General features: G+C 51.1%; 1 protein-coding gene across 2 annotated transcripts; it reads right to left on the bottom strand.

Annotated features, from left to right (window-relative positions):
- Nucleotides 1–5,874: 5,874 nt before the first annotated feature.
- On the bottom strand, nucleotides 5,875–11,688 carry LOC142827800 (uncharacterized). Of its 2 annotated transcripts, none has more exons than XM_075923684.1 (2): nucleotides 9,822–11,688; nucleotides 5,875–6,835 (listed from the first exon to the last, which is right to left on the bottom strand). In XM_075923684.1, the coding sequence occupies exons 1-2, from the start codon at nucleotides 10,848–10,850 to the stop codon at nucleotides 6,815–6,817; spliced, it is 1,050 nt and encodes a 349-aa protein (XP_075779799.1). In that variant the 5' UTR covers nucleotides 10,851–11,688; the 3' UTR covers nucleotides 5,875–6,814. The 2 variants fall into 2 exon arrangements, with proteins under 2 accessions (XP_075779799.1, XP_075779798.1); XM_075923683.1 differs by lacking the exon at nucleotides 5,875–6,835 and adding an exon at nucleotides 7,574–9,232.
- Nucleotides 11,689–11,942: the final 254 nt, after the last annotated feature.

The raw sequence follows: 11,942 nt of genomic DNA, 5'->3' as shown, positions 1-11,942 counted from the left end.
GAGAAGAGTAGGGAATTCCCAGGTACTATTTTGTATAACTATGACACTCCCATTGCTGACTGCACTTCAGCTTAACTCTTTGATGAAGCACACACCAGACCTTTGTTTTTCCAGGACTCTGCACAGAATTAAAATCTCAGGACTATTGTACATAAAACCCTGATGCAAGGATGTTAATAGTTCTCAGTGAACTTCAAAAAGAGAGTGCCATACATTAAATAAAACAAAGATTTAATGCATATAAATATTATAAATAGTGTGGAAGGTAAATTATATTTAGAATACTACGGAGTACTTTTAAACAAGAACTATTAGGGTACATCTACACAGCAGTGTTATTTCGGAATAACTGACATTATTCCAAAATAACATAGTCCGCGTCTATGCTACAAGCAGTTATTTCAACATAATGTTAAAATAATGTTGAGCTGGAGGACTTCTTACTCCAACTCCTGTAACACTCATTTTACGAGGAGTAAGGAAAGTCAGAGGAAGAGTGGGGATTTTTGGATTTCCTGTTGTGTAGACAGCACCAAAAGCCGAAATAAGATATTTCAACTTAAGCTATGCACAAGTAAGGACACATCTACACAAGAGGGCTAAAGCTGAAATAAGCTATGCAACTTGAGATACATCAATTGCATAGCTTTAGTAGAAATTCCTTAATTCGGTGTTTGGTGCTGTCTACACAGCAGGAAGTTGAAGGAAGAGCACTTCCTTCAACTTCCCTTACTCCTCATGAAATGAGGGATACCATGAGTCAGAATAAGAAGTCTTCCAGCTCGACATTATTTCGGCATAAAGGCTTGTAGTGTAGAAGCCTTGTGTAGACGTAATCGTTGGCTACGTCTACACTGGCATGAATTTCCGAAAATGCTTTTAACGGAAAAGTTTTCCATTAAAAGCATTTTCGGAAAAGTACGTCTAGATTGGCAGGATGCTTTTCCGCAAAAGCACTTTTTGCGGAAAAGCGTCTGTGGCCAATCTAGATGTGATTTTCCACAAAAAAGTCCCGATCACCATTTTCGCGATCGGGGCTTTTTTGCGGAAATCAGTACTATGCTGTCTACACTGGCCCTTTCGTGCAAAAGTCTTTCGGAAAAAGACTTTTGCCCGAATGGGAGCAGCATAGTATTTCCGGAAAAGCACTGATGATTTTACAGGAGATTGTCAGTGCTTTTGCGGAAATTCAAGCGGCCAGTGTAGACAGCTGGCAAGTTTTTCCGCAAAATCAGATGATTTTGCGGAAAAACTTGCCAGTCTAGACACAGCCTAAGTGTACAGATTTCATCCCCTTTGTTTCAGTTATAAACATTCAAATATAAAGATTCAGCATCACCTACTTTATCACATGCAGCAAAACATATTCTGCCACTCTTTTGACATTTTACTCCCCAGTGACTTGCAGGAGTGAAAAGTCACTGAGTTCCCCAAGCTGCAAGGATTACTAGTGCAAGCTGCATATTCCTTAGTTTATGGTCTACTTAGGTGTCTCCCTCCAGTTTTCCTTGGGATAGTCCTCAGTTTGGAGCCCATCTCCTGCACATTGCAAGAGGGCTACATGAAAGAGAAATCTCTTGTAAACCCTAGGAACACCATAGATTTTAAAGGTTCCTCAACTATTGAGCTCTTAAAATACATCAGACCTGGATCTATCTGGCTCATCACAAGTATGGAGAAACTTTGACTCCTTTGTACTTTTCAAAGTCAGCAGGAGCCCAGTCCACAACTTGTACCCGCCTCAATGAAGAAAACAAGGAGCCCAATTTGGCACTTTAAATTGCTTTCTGTTTTTACTTGTTATCTGTATTGCTGTATCACCTAAGGGACCCCATTATGCTTGACCACATCAAATGGTGTTTCACTCTCTTTAGGAAAGATCCGCACCATTAGGTAGGAATACCTGTCCCCACTGGGATATCTTCACTGGAATTTGGCATCCCTATCCCCTGCTGAGCAAAAGCGGTTCAGTTTAGGGTGACACTCTCAATCAGGGGCTTCTAAGCACAGATCTGTGGCTCTTTGCTCCACCATGCTGCACACTAATGCATGCCCAGGCGAACAGTTTGATCCTGAAGTCTTTCCCCCTAGTGCATCACTAGATGTCAGGGAGAGCTAATTCAGTCCCTGCTTACATAAGCACTTCATGGCATGGGCCTGGGATATATAAAAGACCATCTAAATCTCTGGGAGCAAGACTGTGATTTACAGCTATACTCCTCTGGCACAATGGAACTCTCAACAATTAAGGTAAAGTTTGCCTGTGCGGGAGATGGAACTTTCCCTTCAGGTAGCTGATAGAGTGCAAGGTGTTTAACTGCAGTGTATAAGCATATCTAATATACTTCTAATCAGTGCCTATCCATTATACACAGAACTTCATGAAGTCAGCAAAAAGATTCAGCATTTGAGATTATAGAGAGCTCTCACTTTCTTTTTTTCCTAATCAAGAAGAAATAATCTGAAGCATTCTTTTCCCATTTTCAAAGGGTCCTGAGGGTGTAGTCACAACAGCCAAGCTAGTTACAATTCAATTAAATGGCAATATATGTATAATAAATTACTGACATGCACATACATTTAGAGTTTTCAAATTACCCAAAAATCTCACCAAAGGACAAAAAACCCTTATGAATTTTGCAAGTGTTCATCAAAGAAAGTTAAAATGTTTCTGGCTTGATAACCATTCCCACATTGTACATTTCTTGAAAGGACTGTGAAGTCATTGAATTGCAAAGCTCCGATATAACCTTTTGTTTTCATTCTGACTTAAAATATTAGTTAATTCTCTCAAGTCTGTATGCACATTTATTTTTTATTATAGAGTTTGTCTACATTAATATTTAGTTTGCAACAAGCTGGAGCCTAAGCTATCTCGCACTAACTTGCTGTGCGAGGGACTCTGCTGGCATGCACTCACAGGTCCTTTGGGCATGCCTAAACAGCAGGGCTAAAGTCAGAATAAGCTATGCAACTTCAGCAACATCATTTGTATAGTTTAGGTCAAAATAGCTTAACTCAGCTTTTGGGGCTGTCTATACATCAGGAAGTTGAAGGAAGAACACTCTTCCTTCAACTTCTATTACTCCTCATGAAATGAGGGTTACCAGGAGTCAGAATAAGAAGACTTCCTGCTCAACATTATTTCAAAATAAAGGCTTGTAATACAGATTCATGCTATGTTATTTCAGAATATCAGCAGTTATTCCAAAATAATGTTGCTATGTAGACATACCCTGTGTGTGCTTTAATTTACTCTTATATCAAGAGATGTAAATGAAATGTTACTAAGAAACCGTCTAGACAGTGCCAAATTTTGAAATAAGCTATTTCAAAAATAGATCAAAATAAGATATGCAATATGCATAGCTCAAATTGCATATCTTATTTTGACCTATGGGTACAGTGTAGATGCACCCTAGGAATGCTATGAGGGGACCCAAGTCTTGGCTGCTCTGAATTCCTGAGGCCTTTTACAATGTTTCTTCTAATATTTTCCACCAAGGTACAGAATACATTTTTGATGTGCACCAAGGCATGTGTGAATGTCCACCAGCAATAAAAACAAGAAAAAACCCAGCTGTGGGCATTCTGCTAGTCAGCTTGGTGACATTTGAAACTCTTCTGAGCAGCTGCACAAGCACACAGCTTATAGGGAACACTGGACTGTTTCAAGGTTACAGACACTGCTCTAGTAGACCTGCTGTCTAGCACCAATCTTGAGAGCTTCCTACCCCCTTTAGGTGATCCTTGAACTCCCTTGTACTTAAACTCAGTGTCTCTGTTAATTTCAACAGTCTGGGTTACTTTTGCATATAGATTAGAGGAAAGTGGTCCCTGATCAGATCAGTTTCTGTCCTTTTAAAACTTTCAGCCCACATGTCAAGTTCTGCCTCCCTGAACAGTTTCCCCACATGAGCACAAACTCTACCAGTTGTCTTTTTAACTAAGGTGACATTCTCACCCTCATCCTGTAGCTAAGCCAGTTCTTTTGGGTGGGGGAGCAGTCTTTTCCCTAGAATGACTAGATGACACTCCCTTTCACCTAACCTCACACTCTTACCTAACCTAACACTGAGGCTACGTCTACACTATGAGCCTCTTGTGAAAGAGCAAATGCAAACGGAGTACTCATTTGCATATGTCATGCTCTCATTTGCATGTCCTCTTCCTTTCCCTTTTGCGCAAGAGGTTTTTGCGCAAAAAAGCACTGTGTAGATGGTGCCTTTTTGGGCAAAAACCCCTTTTGCGCAAGAGCCATGCTTCCTCAAAAAACGGGGCTCTTGTGCAAAAGGGAAAGGAAATGCAAATAAGAGCGCAACATATGCAAATGAGCACTCCATTTGCATATGCTCTTCCACAAGAGGCTTGTATTGTAAACATAGCCTGTGTTAGGAAGTGTATTTGGCTGTGTGTGTGTGTAAAGTGATGTCAAATGTGCTCTCCAAACAGCTTTTTACATTTGACACAGCCATCATGTCTTCTTGCTAATTTTCTTGCCAGATTACTCAGAAATATATGGTACATGCATTTCCTTTGCATTTCTTCTGCAGGTATAATTATATTTCCTAACTACATTTTGCACACCTCCAGCCAGTTGTTCAGTACTTAAGGGCCAGTGGTTGCTTTTCTTCTAGAAACAGCAAGAAGCTAAGCACTCAGATTAAAAATCTATTCTGTTCTCTCCTCCCCCGCTCCTCTGGCAATGTCATCCAGTGCACATACAACAAAAGCTCAGTGCCTTGCTGGTTTACCAGAGAAATGAGCTTGTCATATTTAATATGTCTATGCTTAGGTAAGTCTGGTAAAAACACATTGCTGGGTCCATTGAAGACAGAGACTATGAATGCTGAGTTCACATGCAGAGAATGCTGCTGGGCGAGCTTTTACCTGATTTCTTGAGAAATAGTCATGAGCTGGAAAGTGTTCAGATCCAGATGCCAACACTCAAATCTCAGGGTATTTGTGTTTGAGCTCAACTTTAGGGCCATCTTTAGTGATTACTACAAATCAACCCCCCCTCCCCGCAATAATTCAGTTTTACTCTTGTATGAGAAAGGAATATGTGCCTATGTACTAACAGTTTGTAGAAAAGAAATGATGTAAGAGGAAAAATAGAAAACATGTTCACTACATATTGTAATTACCTATAACTCTACCTCATCATATACATTGTTATTGTTGATGAGTTTATATATAATATTTGATTTTACTTGTTTCCATATAATATCACAATGAGAAGAAATTTGAGGGTTTGTGTGTGCAAGCTTGCTCATCAAAATCAGGTTTGGTTCTATTATCACAAATTTGTATTGGAGAAGCATGTGGAACAAATCAAAACTGAGGCTTAATTGTATAAGAATCAATTTGCTGGGAAGACAGGGAAAAATATTTAGGCATCTATAAAACAAACCCATCAGCTACAAAGGACAATAAAAGCTCAGACAGGTACTGACGTCAATGTTCATTATTATATCAGGAGTCTTATGATCCTGAGTGTTTTTCCTTATAGCCTGAAATCTAGGAATCATATGATTATGCAACAATCTCAGTTTTCATATTGTAAAAAACGTGATTGGCATCCAAGTTTATAAAGAAAAAGGTTGAAAACATGAACCTTAAAAGCACAAAAATCGAAAGGCAAACAATATGAAATACAAGTATATTATTTTTAATAATATAATGTGATTTTTTAAAAGCTGGTCTCATTATTTTGGGGGCCATGACTCATGACGTTTGTCTGCTTGGAGCTGGGCAATAATGTGTTAGTAGCAACATGTAAGAATAGCAGTCTTTGCCCCTTTAAGTTATTCTGACGCATGATTGTGCAATGCTGACTAATATGTGTCTTGTAGGGGATTGACCCCCGGGGGGGGCTTATGTCCGCCCCCTCAGTCACCAAAGCGTTGTTTGTCGCTGCACGCAACTTACTCGGTATGCCCCGCGGCGGTTGGGGGAAGGGGGTCCGGGCCCGCCCTCGCTCCGGACCCCAGCCCAGGGCCCTAAGGTGAGGGAAAAGCTCCCCACCTAACAGGGGGGGTCGAGACCCCTAAACTCCCCTGCTCTCAGGGTCCACATCCCTGCCCTGGGCCACTTCTTCCCCCCCGGAACCAAGCGGTTCACCTGGGTGTTCCCTCGGCCCCCACCCAGGGCCTCCGACACCAGCTTACGCTCGCTGGTCTTTGCGGGGGAAACGTCTCCTCGGCGTCTCCCCTTTTTGCCGGCCGCCCGGCCACTTTTGAATGGGCCGCCGGTCGCAGGCAGATGACGTCAGCCCCTTCGTCTGCCTGCGGGCCCTCCCAGGGTAGAGCGTCAGGTGACGTCCCCTTGACGTCACCCCGCCCTCGTCCCCCTCCGGCGCTAACTGCCGGCCCCGGCTCGTCACCCGGCCGGGGTGCCGGTTCTCCCGCTCCTGCCCCGTGCGCGGCCGCCTGTGCCGCGGCGGCTTCCCTCGCCCCCGCCCGCCCCGGCTCGTTCCCCGGCCGGGGCGCCGGCTTCCCTGCGCTGAAGCCGCAGGCGGCGGGCTGTGCCGTCCCGGGGGTTGAGTCCTCCCCCCCTCTCCGCGGCGTGCCGGCGACTCCCGGGAGGGGCGGGGCTACCCCGCCACACGCCTTCCCCCTTAAGTCTGGTGCCCCACTCGCCGTCTCTGTTTCCGAGCTCTCGGCCACGCGGGACAGCCAGTCTGCGTTTCCATTGTTGGTCCCCGGGCGATGTATGACCCGAAATTGGTAGGGCTGCAGGCTGAGGTACCACCGCAAAATCCGTGGGTTGGTGTCCTTCATCTGCTGCATCCACTGCAATGGGGCATGGTCCGTCACCACGGTAAATTCGTCACCTACGAGAAAGTATCTTAGTGAGTCAATAGCCCATTTGAGGGCCAAGGCCTCCTTTTCCACTGTCGCGTACCCCCTCTCCCGAGGGAAGAGCTTGCGACTTAGATAGAGGATGGGGTGTTCCTCGCCCCCCTCCTCTTGCGTCAACACCGCTCCCAGTCCTACTTCGGACGCGTCCGTTTGAAGGGTGAAGGGCTTATTAAAATCCGGTTGCGCTAGTACGGGGGCGCTTACCAGCCGGTCTTTTAGTTCTCGAAATGCGCCCTCACAGGTTGGGGTCCACCTTACCCTTTCTGGTTGTCCTTTCCGTGTAAGGTCTGTGAGAGGCGCTGCTAGCGAGGAAAAGTTAGGGATGAACCGCCGGTAGTAACCTGCCAGCCCCAGGAACTGCCGCACCTTTCTTTTCGTGGTTGGGACTGGGTGGTCCCGTACTGCCTGAACCTTGTCCACTAAGGGTTTGAGCTTTCCCCTCCCCACCGTGTATCCCAGATGTGAGACTTCGGCCCTCCCGAATTGGCACTTCTTTGGGTTGGCCGTCAGCCCTGCCTTCCTCAGGGCTCCTAACACGTTTGTTATGTGACCTAAATGTTCCTCCCAGGACTCGCTGAATATCACAATATCGTCAATGTACGCTGCCGCGTAGTCCTGGTGCTCTCGCAGGACCTGATTCATGAGTCTTTGGAACGTGGCTGCGGCCCCGTGCAGCCCGAATGGCATGTTCCTAAATTGATATAGCCCGAAAGGTGTGGCGAACGCCGTCTTTGCCTGGGCCTCGGGCGAGAGCGGGATCTGCCAGTACCCTTTGGTAAGATCAAGGGTTGACAGGTAGGTGGCTCTGCCCAGGCGTCCCAGTAGTTCATCTATACGGGGCATAGGGTACGCATCGAACCTTGAAATCGCGTTGACTTTGCGGAAGTCGATGCAGAACCGGGTTGACCCATCCGCCTTAGGTACTAACACGATGGGGCTTCGCCATTCACTACGGGATTCTTGTATCACCCCCCATTCTAGCATGGCCTGGAGTTCTTCCTTCACCGTGCCCCATAACTTTCGCGGAAGGGGGCGCATATTGTCCCTCACCACTCTGCCGGGTTCTGTCTCGATCTCGTGCTGCACCAGCGTGGTCTGCCCGGGTCGGCTAGTCAATACTGGCCTGAACTGATCGAGGAGGTGGTGCAGCTGTTCTTGCTTCGGGCCCGGTAGCTCCTCTCCGATCCTTACTCCCTCGATTTTCACCTCGGGCTCCCCCCACGGACCCAGTTCGATATCCGTGTCTCTGGGTTCAATTAGGAGGACCTCCCGCGGGTGCCACTTCTTCAAAAGATTTACATGGTAAATTTGCGTGTCTCGCCGGTTGCGGTCCACCCGTATTTCATAGTCTACCGGGCCCAGCCTCCTTATTACCCGGAAGGGCCCCTGCCAGTGGGCCAAGAGCTTGGACTCCCCACTGGGTAGCAATAGGAGGACTTGCTCGCCGGGCTCGAACTCCCTCACCTGCGCCTTCTTGTCATAGTAGGCCTTCTGCCCCTCTTGCGCCTTTCCTAAGTTCTCTCGTGCCCGGCCCGCCAGGGTATGGAGGGTCCCCCTCAGTTTTTGCACGTACTGGGCTGCCCCCAAGGCGGGGGAGACCGACGTTTCCCATCCCTCCTTTACCAGGTCCAGGATTCCCCGCGGCCTCCGCCCGTATAACAACTCGAAAGGGGAATACCCGAGCGATGCCTGCGGTACCTCTCTGACGGCGAACATCAGTGCGGGGAGCAGCTTGTCCCATTCCCTGGGGTCGTCTTGGGCGAACTTCCGGAGCATCCCCTTCAGCGTGCGGTTGAAGCGCTCTACTAGCCCGTCGGTCTGGGGATGGTATACCGACGTCCGGAGCTTCCGGATCTGCAAAGTCCTGCACAGTTCTGTCATAACTTTCGAGGTTAGGTTCGTCCCCTGATCCGTCAGCAGCTCCCTGGGCAGCCCGACCCACGAGAACAGCTTGACCAGTGCCTCAGCAATAGCGGGGGCCGTAGCTCTTTTCAGGGCCACCGCCTCGGGGCAACGGGTGGCGTAGTCTATGATGACTAGGATGTAACTGTGCCCTCGCCCCGATTTCTCCAGTGGCCCCACTAGGTCCAATGCCACCCGTTCAAAGGGGGTCCCTACTACTGGCAGGGGGACAAGGGGCGCCGGTGGGACCCGAGTCCCGGATGATCGCTGGCACTGTGGACAGGAGTTACAAAAGTTTTTAATCTCTTGGTACACCCCGGGCCAAAAGAATCTCTGGAGTACCTTCTGCTGGGTTTTCTCCGTGCCCAGGTGTCCGGCCCACGGGTGTTCATGCGCTAGCTCCAGGACCTTCCATCTGTACGGCCTCGGGACCAGCAGCTGCCATCTCTCCTCCCCTGGGAGTTCCCCTGGAGACACTCGATAAAGGCGGTCATCTCTTACCTCAAACCGAGGTCCGTCCGGTTGCTTGGGCGGGTCTTCTCCTGGAGTTTCTCCCATAGTGCGCACCTGCTCCCAGGCTGCCCGTAGGGTAGGATCTTCCCGCTGTTGTGTAAGGAAGTCCCCCTCCTCGACGTCGAGTCGGGTCTGCCCTGATGCCTCAGCCGCCGGGGCCACCCCTGGGATCGCTTCTTCCCCCTCCTGTTCTCCTTGGGCTACCAGGGTCCCTTGCCCCACCTCGGGCTCTTGTCCGGGGTTCCGGCCCCTATCCCCCCGGCCCAGGAGTTGCTTCAGGCCGGGCCAATCCCGTCCTAGCAGGAGCGGGTATGCCAATCTTGGGCCAACGGCGACTATGCAGTTCCTTTCCACCTCCCCATCCCCTATCCGTACCTGGGTTGTGGGGTAGTAGTGGATGTCCCCATGAACGCATCGGAGGGCTATCGGCGCGCCCCGGGCCCGCACTGGGTATATCACGTCCTTCCGGACGATGGTCTGCCCACACCCCGAGTCTAATATGGCCTCCACCGGGTTCCCATTGATCCATAGTCTCCGGATTACCTGCGCCACGCTAGCCGTCCTCCTGTCCGTGCCTCCCGTGCGCCGCTGCCCGAAGGTGCAGTCCATCAGGGTGCAGTCCCTTTTGTAATGGCCCTCCTGACCGCATTGGTAGCAGACTACCTTCGGGGCCCCCTCGGGCAGTGGGGCGCCCGGCCCCGTTTCCGTTGCTCGGTCTATCCTGGCCTCTCCCCCCGGGCGGCTCCACCGTGGTGCCAACCTTCTTGTCGGGAGGGGCCCCAGGGAGCCCCCGGATCCTCCTCCGGCGTGTTGGGCCCCTGCCGGCTTGGCCGTCCCTGTCTCGCTTCTCCGAGGTTCTCTCGAGGTTCCTGTGGCTTCCTTCCCCACCGGCCCCTCGGCGGCCAGGTAGTGTTCCATAAGGGTCACCGCCTCGTCCAGTGTCTCTGGGAGGTGCCGCCGGACCCACTGCTGTCCTTCGGCCGGGAGGATGCGGACATACTGTTCCAGTATCACTAGGTCGGCCACCTGGACCCCCGTCTTTGCCTCCGGCTCGAGCCATCGCATCCCTGCTTCTTTTACCCGCTGAGCCACTGCCCGCGGTCGCTCGCGAGGGTCGTACTTGGCCTCGCGGAACCGGCGGCGGTGGGTCTCCGGGGTGACCCCTAGTTGATCCAAAATGGCCTCCTTGACTTTAAAGTAACATAAGGCGTCGTTGGCAGACATTCCCCGGTAGGCCAATTGGGCCGGCCCCGATAGGTAGGGTGCGAGGAGGGTCGCCCAATGTTCTGGCGGCCATTTCGCAGCGGTGGCCACCCTCTCGAATGTTACCAGAAATGCCTCTGGGTCGTCGTCCGGCCCCAGTTTCGTGAGGCGTATAGGTAGTTGGGTGCCGACCCCCTCTGCCCCTCCGGTCCCTCCAGCTGCCCCCGGTACCGTCACTGGTGTCCCTCGCGCCATCTGCTCCTGCCGCTCCTGAAACTGGTTGAGGAGTTGTTGTAGCGCTTGCATTTGCTGCTGCTGTTGCACTTTCTGGGTCTCCGTCCACCATTCCAAGACCTTGTTTGCATCCATCGTGTCCTGCTAATCGATACCTTGTTAATTTCGCTTACCCCGTCCAGGCCCCCGTTCCGGGGCCTACTGTGCCCACATTCTCCACCACGTGTAGGGGATTGACCCCCGGGGGGGGCTTATGTCCGCCCCCTCAGTCACCAAAGCGTTGTTTGTCGCTGCACGCAACTTACTCGGTATGCCCCGCGGCGGTTGGGGGAAGGGGGTCCGGGCCCGCCCTCGCTCCGGACCCCAGCCCAGGGCCCTAAGGTGAGGGAAAAGCTCCCCACCTAACAGGGGGGGTCGAGACCCCTAAACTCCCCTGCTCTCAGGGTCCACATCCCTGCCCTGGGCCACTTCTTCCCCCCCGGAACCAAGCGGTTCACCTGGGTGTTCCCTCGGCCCCCACCCAGGGCCTCCGACACCAGCTTACGCTCGCTGGTCTTTGCGGGGGAAACGTCTCCTCGGCGTCTCCCCTTTTTGCCGGCCGCCCGGCCACTTTTGAATGGGCCGCCGGTCGCAGGCAGATGACGTCAGCCCCTTCGTCTGCCTGCGGGCCCTCCCAGGGTAGAGCGTCAGGTGACGTCCCCTTGACGTCACCCCGCCCTCGTCCCCCTCCGGCGCTAACTGCCGGCCCCGGCTCGTCACCCGGCCGGGGTGCCGGTTCTCCCGCTCCTGCCCCGTGCGCGGCCGCCTGTGCCGCGGCGGCTTCCCTCGCCCCCGCCCGCCCCGGCTCGTTCCCCGGCCGGGGCGCCGGCTTCCCTGCGCTGAAGCCGCAGGCGGCGGGCTGTGCCGTCCCGGGGGTTGAGTCCTCCCCCCCTCTCCGCGGCGTGCCGGCGACTCCCGGGAGGGGCGGGGCTACCCCGCCACAGTCTCTACACAAAATACCTGTTTGTTTATTGATTTGATTTTACCTCTGTTTTTTAAACTAGTGTTTAAACAGAACTGTAAGTGGAATTTATCTGGTTTGGGCAAAATAGCTGCTGTCTGGGCAAGAAAGCTCTTCTACCTTTCTAGGAGGAAGAGGAACCAATGGGGTTAACTGGCATATAAGGTCAGTGGGAAAAGAAATTGGAGGGGTTCCTGTACTTACTTGTATAAAGGTGCCACAGCCAG

This window comes from Pelodiscus sinensis, chromosome 3, assembly GCF_049634645.1.
Source record: "Pelodiscus sinensis isolate JC-2024 chromosome 3, ASM4963464v1, whole genome shotgun sequence".
In the NCBI taxonomy this organism is placed as follows: Eukaryota; Metazoa; Chordata; order Testudines; family Trionychidae; genus Pelodiscus; species Pelodiscus sinensis.
The sequence above is the reverse complement of the archived record's forward strand: the minus strand, read 5'-3'. Positions and strand labels throughout refer to the sequence as shown.

Excerpts from the sequence above, each read along its gene's own strand:
- LOC142827800 (XM_075923683.1), bottom strand. The coding sequence starts at position 10,850 with ATGGATGCAAACAAGGTCTTGGAATGGTGGACGGAGACCCAGAAAGTG. Across the intron at positions 9,233-9,821 it reads GGACGGCTAGCGTGGCGCAG|GGGAACTCCCAGGGGAGGAG; the intron begins GTAATCCGGAGA and ends GAGTGTCTCCAG.